The 14,196-nt window shown below is 42.5% G+C and overlaps 1 protein-coding gene across 4 annotated transcripts in view; it reads right to left on the bottom strand.

Annotated features, from left to right (window-relative positions):
- Positions 1-3,886: 3,886 nt before the first annotated feature.
- The window catches only part of XYLB (xylulokinase), a 53,251-nt gene continuing 42,941 nt past the window's right edge, over positions 3,887-14,196 (bottom strand). For 3 of the 4 annotated variants that reach the window (XM_072793316.1, XM_072793317.1, XM_072793318.1), the window contains one exon: positions 8,469-9,917. In XM_072793316.1, coding sequence (XP_072649417.1) covers positions 9,840-9,917 — 78 coding nt within the window. In that variant the 3' untranslated portion in view covers positions 8,469-9,839. Of the gene's footprint in view, positions 9,918-14,196 lie in introns of all 4 variants that reach the window. The other variant, XR_012015156.1, reaches the window with a different exon arrangement.

Consider the following 14,196-nt stretch of genomic DNA (forward strand, 5'->3'; position numbering starts at 1 on the left):
ATGAAAGCGTATAGCAATCACTTGCTTATAGCAGTTCTAAAATCCCACTGGGAATGTATGCACAGGTCTCCCTGCTCTAGAGATGGGAAATGGTTTGTGATTAAGGTCCAGTTTCTTCAGGATATGAATAATATATTGCCACATAACAATAAATAACTACCACTATCACCACAAACTTAGTGGGTTAGAATAACACCCATGTATCATCTCAGTTTCTGTAGGGTCAAGAATCTGGGTATGGTTTACCTGGCTCCTCAAGTCCTCTGCTTCAGAATCTCTCATAAGGGGCACCTGGGTGGCTCAGTTGTGGAGTGTCTGCCTTTGGCTTAGGTCATGATCCCAGGGGCTCTGGTATTGAGTCCCACATCAGGCTCCTAGCAGGGAACCTGCCTTCTCCTTCTGCCTGTGTCTCTGCCTCTCTGTGTGTGTCTCTTATGAATAAATAAATGAAATCTTTAGAATTTTTTTTAAAAGACCTCTGAACGAATCAAGGCCTATTCTAATAGGCTCTTCCAGTTGATTAAAATGACTTCCAGGACACATAAGATTCTTGTCCCATTGTAGCTTAATACCTAAAGTATCAGTGATTAAGCCCAGAGAGCAAGCAAGATCTCAAAATGATTGGGTATGGCTTTTGGTGTAGAATCGATTCAAATCAGACACAGAAGATCCATAGAGGGGATACCTGGGTGGCTCAGCAGTTTGGTGCCTGCCTTTGGCCCAGGGTGTGATCCTGGAATCCCAGGATCGAGTCCCACATCAGGCTTCCTGCATGGAGCCCGCTTCTTCTCTGTGTCTCTGCCTCTCTCTCTCTCTCTCTCTCTCTCTCTCTCTCTCATAAATAAATAAAATCTTAAAAAAAAAAAAGAAGATCCATAGAACTTTTTAGGGAGCTATGCTAACAAAAGGGACATCAACCTAGATTAAAAGAGCCTAAATGTAAAAAGACTCTGAGCCCACAAATTTCTTTGGACAGGAAGCAGGCCAACGAAGTCATTCAGAAGGCACATTTTCCAATGCCCTCCTCAGAAGTGTTCAAGGAGGGCAATGCAAAGTGAAAGATGTAGATGGTAAAGCCAAGAGCCATTGGAGAACAATGAACTGGATGCCATGTTTATCTGTGGCAGATAAACTCTGGGATGGCCTGCAATGATCCCTGCTTCCTGGTATTCGCACCTTTGTGTAACTCCCACCTCCTGAGTATGAGCAGGACCTGTAACTCACCTCTAATAGAAAATGGTCAAGGTGATTGTATGTCACTTCTGTACCTATGTTGCATATGATTATAACTGCTATCTTCCTAGCAGACTCTAATGACTCCCTTGCAGCCTTTGATGAAGTAAGCTGCCCCATGGGGAGACCCACATGCAGGGAAGTGAGGGGAGCTTCTGGCCAATAACCATCAAATAATTGAGACCCTCAATCCAGTAATTCACATGGAGCTGGATCCACATGACTTTGGAAGTGAATCCTTCTCTAGTCAAGCATCAGATGAGACCCCAGCTCTGGCCAACATCTTGATTATAGCCTTGTGAGAGGTTCTTTTCTTTCTTTCTTCTTTCTTTCTTTCTTTCTTTCCTTCTTTCTTTCTTTCTTTCTTTCTTTCTTTCTTTCTTTCTTTCTTTCTTTCTTTCTTTTTCTTTTTCTTTCAAGATTGTATTTATTTATTCATGAGAGACACACAGAGAGAGAGGCAGAGGGAGAAGCAGGCTCCTTGTGGAGGGCCTGATGTGGGATCCCAGAGACCCTGGGATCACAACCTGAGCCAAAGGCAGACGCCCAACCACTGAGCCACCCAGGCGCCCCTCCAAAGTGTCTTCAGTCCGTGATTTTGTTTTTACTTAAAGCTGTATTTTAAGCCTGAGGTCTTTCATTGGCTTAAAGGGATGGAGATGAAAAAGTTATTATTCTAACACCTTTATATCCCCCCCACAAATTCTACCTCAAATCTGGCCAGTTCCTGAGTAATAGGCAGCTGACATTTTCAATGTTTTGCCTAGAAATGTCTTTTCTCAAGCCCAAATGTTCAGGAGGTACATATTCTGCCCTTCCAGGTTACTGCAGGTGCTCAGTTTTTCCATTTTTCAGTCTCCTAAAATAATTTTCTTAACATTTTTCCAAGCTCCACCCACAGCCCAGCTCCAATGTCACATATATTAGTTTTTTGATTTGGCACCAATTTCTGTATCACTTATCTATTACTATAAATAAATCTCTTTAAATATCAACACCCGGGATCCCTGGGTGGCGCAGCGGTTTGGCGCCTGCCTTTGGCCCAGGGCGCGATCCTGGAGACCTGGGATCGAATCCCACATCGGGCTCCTGGTGCATGGAGCCTGCTTCTCCCTCTGCCTATGTCTCTGCCTCTCTCTCTCTCTCTCTCTCTGTGACTATCATAAATAAATAAAAATTTAAAAAAAAATAAATAAATATCAAAACCCTAAAATAATAAACACATATTTAGCTCACAAATCTGTAGGCTGGTGATTTAGGTTGAACTTGGCTGGGCAGTGCTTCTGGTCTCACCTGTACCCATTCACATGTTTAGGACAGTTACCTTGACTGACCAAGGATGGCTTTGGTCAGGTAAGATTAGGCCCCAAAATTTCATAATAAAGGAAGAGAGCAAAATGAGAGAAACCTCAATTGCATAAGGACTTTCAAAGCCCGTGCTTGCATCTTGTTTGTGAAAAACCCAGAGGGAGGGCACAACAAAACTCCATGGCCAAGTATGTGGATATAAGAGTAAGTGAAGAACTGGGGCTAGTTTTGCAACCTAATTGGGAATCAATGTTATATTTGCTTCACAAAAATCTGGACGTGTTTCTTCTTTCCCAAAGTTCTGGAATGCATTATGTAGCAAAGGGCTCAATTATGAAGGTTTGATAGAACCCTCCCATGAAGCCGACCAACCTAGAGCTTTTTATAGTATGGCTCTTTGATAATCTATTTCCTTTATGAAAATTAGTCTGCTTAAACTTTCTACTGGAGTCATTTTAGTACATTATGTTTTCTGGTCATTACCATTTCATTTAGGTTTCCAAATTATTTGCAGAGTTGTACAAAATAGTCCTTAAAATTAAAAATCATTATTTTAATGTTAATTTTCAATATTATTTTCATTTTTTATATTTCTTCCTCCCCCTTTACTTAAGTTAGCTAGTGGCTTGTCTATTTTGCTTTGCTTTTTAAAAATATGTTACTTATTTGACAGAGAGCGTGCGTAAGCAGGTGGATGGCATGAGGAACAGAGGGAGAGGTATAGGCAGAATCCACCCTGAGCTTGGAGTCCAACACAGGGCTCAATCTCCGATCTAAGATCATGACCTGAGCCAAAATCAAGAGTTGTTTTTCAAATAATCAAAATACTCTCCACTCATTTTTTCCCTGTATCTCTAATGTGTGATTTTATCATTACTTCTTACATCCCCTTCTTTTGTTCATTTTGGGTTTTTTTCTTTTTGCTTTTGAGTTGTTTTTATTCAAGTTTTATTCATCAGTTACAATATTTTAAATTTTTGAGTATAGCTGATTTGTTATAATATTTTAAAGCTGTGTTTCACCTATCAGTGCTTTAATTATATCTCACAGATTTCATTATCAATCTTTTCTTAAAAGCTTTGAAATTTTGGTTTATATTTCCCCTTTGTCCCAAGAGTAATTCTTTTTTTTTTTTTTTTTTTTAAGATTTTATTTGTTCATGACAGAGACACAGAGAGAGAGGCAGACATAGGCAGAGGGAGAAGCAGGCTCCCTGTGGGGGGCCTGATGTTGGATCCCAGGACCCTGGGATCACGACCTGAGCTGAAGGCAGACGTTCAACCACTGAGCCACCCAGGTGCCCACCCCAAGAGTAATTCATAGAAAGTCTTTCTCCAGATAAGACTTAAAAATATGTATATGTATTTTATTAATTTCTCATTTTATTGCATTGGGATTTAAGAAGATTGTATTATCTCTAGTTTATAGAAATTATAGATGTTCTTTGTGATATAATAAATGGCCAATTTCTGTGAATAGGTACATCCTCTATTATGTAGTATTATTCCTTATTATAAGACGCAAAATTCAATATATATTCAGAAGATATATATTCTGCTGGAATCTATTGCTGAAATCAAACAAAATCATTTAAAGTTGGCAAATGAAAGAGGTTCTAACATTTATAACTAGTATACCTTCATTGTGACTTTAGCATTAGTGTCCTTCTTTGTCTTTCTCCTGAATTCTACCTTTATCAGATATCAATATTGTAATCTTGCTTTTTATGATTTGTACTTGCCTGGTATATTTTTGCCCATCTAATTTTTAGCCTTAATGGATCAATTGTTTTAGATGTGTCTCTTGTAAATAACATAAAATGCTGGTTTGTGAGTCAATTTGAACTTTACTTTTTAAAGGATTTTTTAAAAAAGATTGTATTTATTTATTCATGAGAGACACACAGAGAGAGGCAGAGACACAGGCAGAGGGAGAAGCAGGCTTCATGCAGGGATCCCGACATGGAACTCGATCCCAGGTCTCCAGGATCAGGCCCCGGAACAAAGGCAGCGCTAAACCGCTGAGCCACGGGGGTTGCCCTGAACTTTTTTTTTTTTTAATTTTTATTTATTTATGATAGTCAGAGAGAGAGAGAGAGACAGAGACACAGGCAGAGGGAGAAGCAGGCTCCATGCACCGGGAGCCCGACGTGGGGATTTGATCCCGGGTCTCCAGGATCGCCCCCTGGGCCAAAGACAGGCACCAAACCGCTGCGCCACCCAGGGATCCCTGCCCTGAACTTTTTAAAAAAGTTCTTAAATTCCAGTTAGTGAACATACAGTGTAATATTAGTTTCAGGTGTACAATATAGTGATTCAACACTGCCAAACAACACCCTGTGCTCATCACAAGCACACTCCTGAATCCCTACCACCTTTTTTCACCCATCCTCCTTCCACCTCCCCTCTAGTAACCTCCAGTTTATTCTCTATAGTTAAGAGTGTTTCCAAGGGCACCTGGGTGGCTCAGTCAGTTAAGTAACTCTTATTCCCAGATCAGGTCTTGATCTCAAGGTGGTGAGTTCAAGCCTTACATTGGACTCCACACTGGACGTGGAGCCTACTTTCCAAAAAGAGAGTCTGTTTCCTAGTTTGCTTGTTTTTTCCCCCACTTTGCTCATTTTTGAAATCTTTTAAAAATAGATGAGTTGAACCTTTAATTTATTAATTTCACTCTGCTTCTTTACTGTGTATGTTACATTCACTGCATGTTTTTCACTATGCAACTTATTGCCTTTACTACCGTTTCTTTGGGCACTGAGGGAAATTTCTACCTTTTGTCCATTGATTATCTTTGTACTATTACCTATATATAATTCTTTTAGTCTCTCTTTTCTTTAAGCCCCAACTACTTGGTTTGTCAACTTTAAATGATACTCTTTGCCTTGTACATACTGCCTTTGCAAGACTTTGTACTGTCCTCTTTTTCATTTACCTTTACCTTATCAAAGCATATACCACTTGATTCTATTCTTCCACCCCATCTCCACTTTCATTTTTTTAAAAATTTTTAAAAAGACTTTATTCATGAGAGAGAGAGAGAGAGAGAGAGAGAGGCAGAGACACAGCCAGAGGGAAAAGCAGGCTCCATGCAGGGACTCGATCCTGGGTCTCCAGGATCAGGGCCTGGGCTGAAGGTGGCGCTAAACCACTGAGCCACCCGGGCTGCCCTCTCCACTTTCCTTTTGGTCTTAGATCTGAAACTGAAGATACTCAGTGCTCACCATTAGTCCTTTTGCTGAAGTTCCCCAATCATCTCCTAGTTGGTTGGAGCCTACCTTTTAGTAAGATCCTAAGGGGTTATGAGTACGATATTTCCTGAGCTCTCACGATTTAAACATACATATCCTTGATACTTAAAGGACAGCTTAGCTGGATATAAAATACTTATTCTTAGTTCCCATCTTTTTTAACTTCTTGAAAATGTTGCTCCACTCCTTTTTTGTTATTGTTGTTGCTCCACTCCTACTTACTTTTTGTGAAGTCTGATGCCAGTCTGACCTTTCCTTTGTTAAGAGACTAGCTCTATTGGGCTAAAGGGTTTTTTACTTCATCTTCAAAGTTTTAATAGTTTGCTAGGATAGGTCCAGTTGATCATTCTGGGTCAATTTTCTATGTAACAAAAGGGGCCCTTCAAGCGTCAAGTCTTCTTTTTAATTTTTCAGAAATTTCTCCTGGGGCAGTTTTAAGTATTAACCAATTACACTGTCTTTTTTGGTAGCTTCTGGGAGCTCCAATTTTATCTGTTACTTCTTCTTTACCTATCATTTTTGTTTTGGACCTTTTCAGCTCTTCCTGTGTATTTTTTGCTTAGCTTTTGTCATTCTCATATTCTCTTTTTTTTAAAAGGTTTTATTTATTTTAAAGATTTTATTTATTTATTCATAGAGACACAGAGAGAAAGAGAGAGGCAGAGACACAGGCAGAGGGAGAAACAGGCTCCATGCAGAGAGCCTGACGTGGGACTCAATCCAGGGTCTCCAGGATCACACCCTGGGCTGCAGGCGGCGCTAAACCGCTGTGCCACCAGGGCTGCCCAGGTTTTATTTATTTATTCATGAGAGACAGAGAGAGAGGCGCAGAGACACAGGCAGAGGGAGAAGCAGGCTCCATGCAGGAAGCCTGATGTGGGACTCGTTCCCGGGTCTCCAGGATCAGGCCCTGGGCTGAAGGCTGCGCTAAACCGCTGAGCCACCTGGGCTGCCCTGTCATTCCCATATTCTGTATGCTTTACTGCACTTGTAGTCATCTCTTTTATTTGAGTATGTTGTGGTTTCGTCTTTATATCTGATGATTTTAATTTTTTGTTCAAATTCTTTCCCAAGCTTGGTCATTTCTCTCTTCACATATGCCTGTGTTTTTTCATTTTTATTCGGAGTTTTGCATTTTCTGAACTGTGGTATTCATATTCATATTCAGTTTCAAAATTCTAGAGTTTATGTTGGAGGGTTGTTACAGTTTACTGTTTTGTTCTCTTTATTTTGGACTATTTCATCAGCTTGAAAAGTTATTATTCTTTGTTTTCTTCATATATTTGTATACAAAGTGAGTTCCTTTTTCTAGTTATATTGACATGCTTGTGATAACAGGCAACTCTATGGGGGCAAAGGTAAAATGGGAGATGGATTGACTGGTCCTTTCTGTTTCTTGATCCAAGAGAACTTTTTTCTGTTGATCAATGTTGTAAAACTTATTTAATAAGTAATGTCTAGGTAGTAGGGGTGGGGAAGTTATCCATCTTCTTCTGAATCTTTGACTTGCTATTGACAGGCTGTTATCTTTAGCTTTCTTTTTTCCTTTCAACCACCAAGCTTGCTAGGGGCACCACTTCCTTTCAAGATGACTCCATCTCTCTCAGAAGTGATGATGCTGGTCCCACCCACTTTCTAAACTTCTTCCTTTTGTCTTCCCCCTATACTCTCTGATCAACCAGGTCTCAGATCCAGTTTGCAGCATTTTTCCACTCTGGGTGGAAACCACAAATAGACTGATTTAATCGAAGTCCCAAAACAGGCAGGGGCCTGCAGCAGAGGTAAAATTTGGGGGATTCTGCAGGAAGCAGATCACACAGGACTTTCTATGTAGGCTTCTGTCATAATTTGAGCAATGAATAAAAGGATCTAAGATAAAACAGGAGGGATACAGAGAAAGGAACTGCTTTAGGAGTTACCAAAGGAATAACCAAACTCAATTGGTGACTTATCTGACAAAGAAAGGGGGAGGACAACTGCATTTGGGGTTTGGGTTCTTCAATGAATGGATGAACGAACAGCGGGCACCAGTTCATTGAAATAGGAACACAAAAGGAGGAAGTTTGGGGAAGGGCAAGGGAAGATAAGTGGAGTCTGAAGTACCCCTCTGAGAATTATGATAGACTCTAAGGAGAGTTCTGGATGGAAATAAAGATCTGGGTGTTCCTGGCTTATATATAGTGGTTGAAACCCAAGAAGAGATGAAATCATCCAATAAGAGAGGACAGAATGGGGGAGAAAGAGGGATAAGGACAGAGATTTGGGGCTGAGCAATAACTAAGAAGGAGTACACAGAGTGTTCGTATCAGTAAAAAAGAAAGGGCATCTGGGTGGCTCAGCGGTTTAGGGCTGCCTTCAGCCCAGGGTGTGGTCTTGGAGACCCAGGATCGAGTCCCACGTCAGGCTCCCTGCATGGAATGGAGCCTGCTTCTCCCTCTGCCTGTGTCTGTGCCTCTCTCTCTCTCTCATGAATAAATAAATTAAATCTTTTAAAAAAAGAAAGAAGGAATGAAATATCAGGGGACAGAATGGGAGAGAAGAGGGATGGGACAGAGATTTGGGGCCAAGCAATAATTAAGGAGTACACAAGGAGTGCTCATATCAGTAAAGAAGAAAGAAGGAATGAAATATCAGGAAAGCAGGAGAGAAGCTGGAAAGAATGACTATCAAAAAGAAGGCAAGGTAGAAATAATTACTGTAATAGATAAAAATACATAGAATATATTAAATGTATCGTATTGACACTGAAAATAAAAACCTACTTGCTGTTAGAGGATGCTTGGGAATCAACCCATTAAGAAAACCAGACATTAGGTGCCTTCTGAAAGAAGAATACACCACCATCTTATGAAGTTGTCTGACAATAAAAAGGGAAATAATCACATGTGCATCGGATCAAATTTCTAGGTCAGTGGTTATGAACCAGGGGCAATTTTGTCTTCCCATCCCCACCAGATGTGTGGCAATGCCTGAAGACATCCTGAATTGTCATGACTTGGGGAAGGGGTGCTACTGGCATATGGTGGATCGAGGCCAGTGACACTGCTGCCCCCTCACAACCAAAACCTATTCAGCCCCAAATGCTAATAGTATTGAGGTTGAGGAGCTCTGTATTAGTCCCAACCACCAATTTACAGGAAATACAGAAGACAGAGAGTATGTACGTGAATAGAATCAACAAAATCCAGAATTTGAGAAATTCTTCTGAAGGAAGGGATGGAGGGATGGAGGTGCTCCCCTGTATCACCTGAGAGAGGGCCCCTGAACGTGGTCTGGTGTGCCAGGGAGTCAGGCAGCCTGTGGGCAGAGCTGATGGGAGGAGACAAGAAGCCTGTTCAACAGGTCAAGCTTTTTGGGTGGGAAGAAGTTACAGCAGGTGGGCATGGGGAGGGAGGAGAGATTAGGGAGGATGAAGGGGCAGATGCTGGAGGGTGAGAAGACCAAAACTTGAAGGAGGGGTGAGCATGGAGAAGACAAGAAAGGAAGACCCTAGGAAGCCCTGAAATGAGGAAGGAGGAAGCAGCTGGGGGATGGGGTGGGGGGGTCAGGCTTTGCAGGGGTAGGGATGGACCACAGGAGTTACAGTATGGGGCAAGAGAAGGTGGCTGCAGGTTATTTTGGGGGAGGACTAGCCAAAAAGACCAAGTTGGGGAAGGGGTTGCTGGGGTCAGGGTATGGGGGACAGCTCTGTCTCCCTGTTCTCCTGATTGAGGTCCTATATTAGCTTTACTTCTGCCTTTAAAAGGCCAACAGTCACAGTTTTTACTGGACATATCCCAGTCTCACTGTTTTCTCTTGCCTCCCAGGTTAGACAGGAAAAGACAGATGCTTTCCTGTTCCGGGAAAAAGGGTCCATTTAAGTGTAGGAAGGTGTGCTAAGGTGGGTTTCAGGTGGTCCCAGGCAGGGCTGGAGCACTGCAGAGTCAGGTGGGCTGGTACTCCCTTAGGACAAGTAAGAGGATCCCTGCTGTCCAGGAGGAGCATGTCTCCAAATGGGATCAGTGGAGTCTGAACGCAGGGTTAACAGGGGTGCCTGGGCCCAAGGCATTCACTCTGGAGGCCCCCGGGTCTGGGCCAGGATTCTCTGCTCAAGCTTGGCGTACTGCGGGAGAAGGGCCTCGTAGACCTAGAGGGACAAAAAGAGCAGTTTAGAATGGGGAGGAAGAGGTGCCTCTTCGATCTCTTTGCAGCCTGCAGTTTTAAAATTTAGCATCCCATTTACTTGCAATTTAGGTGCTTGTGCTGGGCAAAAGAAAGGAAGTATCAATTCACAAAAGAGGAAAAGCTAGTAGTTCTCAAACCTACAGTTTAAGATTTTTTAAAAATGCAAATTAGGACAAAAATTTGTTATCAAATCTACAAGATTTTTAAAAATTCTGGTGAAGGTACCTGGCAATGCCATCTTGTCTCATGGCTGGTGAAGTTGGTGGTACCACTCTTCTGGGAATCACCTTGACTATATGTTGGTAGTAAAGGGCTTGAAAATGTCCATAGCCTTTGACTCAGTCATTCTACTTCTGCAAAGCTCCCCTAAGGAAACAATCCTAAATATGGGATGCCAGGCCTATGAAGGATCTTCTTAGACACTAACCATCCAGTTTCCTAAGACTACCATGGACAACACCTTGGCCCTCAAAAGGATAAACTAGAGAAACATACCTATTGGTACAGTGGTTGCAAGTGCTCCTCTTGAATGAAAGGCCACATAGTGGTCCTTATAGCAGTTTGCACAAGTGTCCAGGAAAGGGTCTCCCTGACCCGCCATGTTACAGCTCAGGTGCAAACGTGAAATCCACATGGTACAGGTGCAAAGAACCACCGTGGCTTTGGAACCTCATGCCCCACAGGAGTATCTCTTGTAACTACTCCATAGGCAAGACACATGCCCATGAGATGTCACTGGACTCAGGGAAGCCCTAAGTATAACTTCCCAAGTATATATGGTTTTCCCACTCCAGATACGATGCCCTAAGTAAAGGCCATTTGTACATAAGCAATGTTGCATAGTAATATTGTTGACATTCCATTTTTAAGTCTCAAAAGCAACAGAGCTAGAAATTGAACCATGGTTCAAATTCTCATGCAGAATAGGAAAAGGTTCTGTTCACCTTTTACCCATATAATTTCAATTATAAAAATTAAGAAACTAAAAGCAACTGCTCTAAGACATATAAAATGCACAATTATGATTCATTAGCCAGATTATTATGCAGTCATTAAAAATAATGTGTATGCTCATTTTTAAGAATGTAAATACTCATGTTGTACTGTAGTATTTTTTTTAAAAGTGGGCTACAAAATTATATATACAGTGTGCTATGTAATAAACCAAAATCAATAAGGGGAAGAGGTTTTCTTTTAAGATTTTATTTTTAAATAATCTCTATACCCAATGTGGGGCTTGAACTCACAACCCTAAGATCAAGAATCCAACCGAGCCAACCAGGAGCCGCCCATAACCCCACATGCTTAACCTCATTCCTTCATTCCCCGTCCCCTCCTTTATATAAATATATATATATTTATATATATATATATAAGATTTTATGTATTTATTCATGAGAGACAGAGAGAGAGAGAGGCAGAGACATAGGCAGAGGGAGAAGCAGGCTCCATGCAGGAAGCCTGATGTGGGACTCGATCCCGGGTCTCCAGGATCAGGCCCTGGGCTGAAGGCGGCACTAAACCGCTGAGCCACCTGGGCTGCCCTCCCCTCCTTTATTTAAAGCTGTTTTCTCCTGTGGCTCTATAAGCCTAGCCTGAGAAATGTGGGCACTTCAGGTGAGCACATGGTGTCTAATAGATCAGCAACACTTAAAGACCAAGGGACCTAGGTTTCCTTGAGTCTCACAAATGCCACTACTAGCTCATGCCAATCCCACTCCTTCATTTGGCTTAATTAGCTCCAAAGTCAAGTACTTTAAAAACTAATTACACAACCAAGGCGCACTCTTGGCACATCTGGGGCAGCTCTTTGAAGGTGACAGAGAAGAGAACTCAGGGGGCGCTTTGATCTTCTGTCAGGAGGAAATTGCAATTTCTCTGCTGAGCCGAGAGAAAGCACTGGTGCAGTTTTGAGTTTCCACTTGAGCACAACCACTGCTGTATGTGCCATAGAGAGAACACAGAGGATGCTCCCCTGCTCCCAAGGAGTTTACAAAGCAGTCCTCAAATAGGTCATTACACCAACAGTCACAGACTGTTGCTGCTTGGAGCCTGGTGTCACGAAGGATCCTGAGGTTACACATGTGGTTAATGGTACAGAGTCCCAGGAGCTTTTTAGTCACTTTGGTCATGGGCAAGCCAGGGAAGGTGTTGATACACACACAGAGTGTTTGCTACCTATAATGAGGCAGGTGAAGCTGTCTGCTGCCCTAATGCTTTCCCCAACTACCTTCTCCCTTGTAGGCCTCCTTCTAGAGGACAAAGGAGCCAGAACCTGCCCCATGGTTACAACCACAGGTGACCATACGACCGTGTGGCAGTCTGGTGGGGGAATTGAGAGGAACAGATTAGTATTCTCTTTCTGATGAGCAAAAAGTGTGTGAAGAGAGGCTGCCCAACACCATGCTCTCATTCCTACCTATGGATACAGTGGTGAGGGAGCGTGATGTTTGGAGCAGCTGCAGATAGCCTGTGATCATTTGGAGCACATCTAGAGCCATACTACCCAATACAGTAGCCATAAATCATATATGTCTGTGAGCACTTGAAACATGACTAGTGCTCCAAGTATAAGATGCACACCAAATTTCAAAAGCTTCATACAAAAAAGAGGAATGTTAAAATATCACATTAGTAATTTTTCTTATTGATTACCCATTGAAATGGCATTATTTTGGACATACTGGATTAGATAAAATATATCTTTAAAATTAGTCATTTATTTATTTTTACTTTTTTTTAAATGAGACTACTAGAAAATTATAAATGACATATGTGATTCTCATGTTCCCATCATGTTGCTGAGCTGTAGAACTGCAGGGAATATGACCCAGAGCCCTGACACCATTGAACCACTGAACCAACCCTGACGACTACCTTCACACTTCTTGTTACATAGCAAAGAGATTATAGTCAAAGATTCTTCTTAAGCCTCACAATTAGCAGGTTAAAAGTAGGCAGGACCAGATGGTGTCCCCACTTCACAGATGAAAAAAATGCTGCTCAAGGTCACGTGAAGGTCGTATGTTAAAGGAAAGGCAGGATAAGAATCTGAACCCGAAGGCCCTTTATATCAGTTTAGGGCCTTCCTACTGCATTGAGCTGACTCTTAAAGGTAAGGACATACAACTTAAGGACAAAGTAATAGGAACCTGGGTACACCTTTGTGTGGAGGGCATGTAGTCACCTGGAAACTGGGAGCTTCTGTTCTAAGATATGTTGAGAGGCAATTCTCCATGGAGTTTCACATGTCTGGTGACAGCTTTGTCGCAGTCTATCTTTTCAATGTTTATACAGCAAACAGCAATGGAAGATAGAGATAGAGTTGCCCTCTGGGATAGAGGGAAAATTTATTTGCTGAGTAGGCTAGTACAGAAATGTCTTTCTTAAGGACAAAGGTTGAGCAGATCTGCTTGCAACTCCTTTATAATTTGGGAGTTTCCTAAGCCTGGGGTCACTCAGCTGAGACACAGACACAGCATGTGCACAGTATCCTCCTGGGCCCATTTCGTATCATCCCACGGCATGTTAGGGCCAAGGAAATCTGGTGCAAGCATGAATTCAGCTCATGCTACTTGCTCAACTGGTAATGATGCCCTCCATCTGTGCAACCCTGCTCCTGGGCTGCCAGAACCTTCTGCAAATAGGAATAGAGGTATGGTGGATGCTGTGTTGTACCAGCCAGATTGTCCTTCAGGAATGAAGAACTTATTCTCCCAGCCCTCAGCTGATGGCCCCCTCTGGCGATTGCTTTGGCTACAGAAAGATGCTTTACCTCATCCTGGGGTGGCCTGAGGGCAGAGACTCCTTGACCTGAGATATAAAGGCCCGGCCCCCTCATCTCAACTGGGTTTAAGTCCAGAGAGCCTGCCCAGCTTCAGAACTTCCTCTAGGACTGGCTGAGGGCTCCACTGAGATTGCCCTGTGGCTCACCTCCTCCTTCTGCCCTGTCCTGCCTTGTTTCCTCCTACACAAATGTAGATACCAAGAGCACCTCCAGTAAATCTCCTAAACCTTAATCAGCATCTCAGTGTCTGCTTTCCAGAGAATCCAATCTGTAACCAGCAGGGTCTGCCTTCACAGGGATTTCCTGGCCTGGGGAACCACACCCCTGTCCTGGATCCAGACTTCACTCTGAGTCCTAGAAACGCAGCACATCTTGCATTTAAGTGACAGTCTTTCTGTGGCTTCTGAGCCAGTGAAATATAAGGGCCCATCCTGAGGCATATGGAGCACTGAAG

This window comes from Canis lupus, chromosome 22 (genome assembly GCF_048164855.1).
Source record: "Canis lupus baileyi chromosome 22, mCanLup2.hap1, whole genome shotgun sequence".
Taxonomy (NCBI): domain Eukaryota; kingdom Metazoa; phylum Chordata; class Mammalia; order Carnivora; family Canidae; genus Canis; species Canis lupus.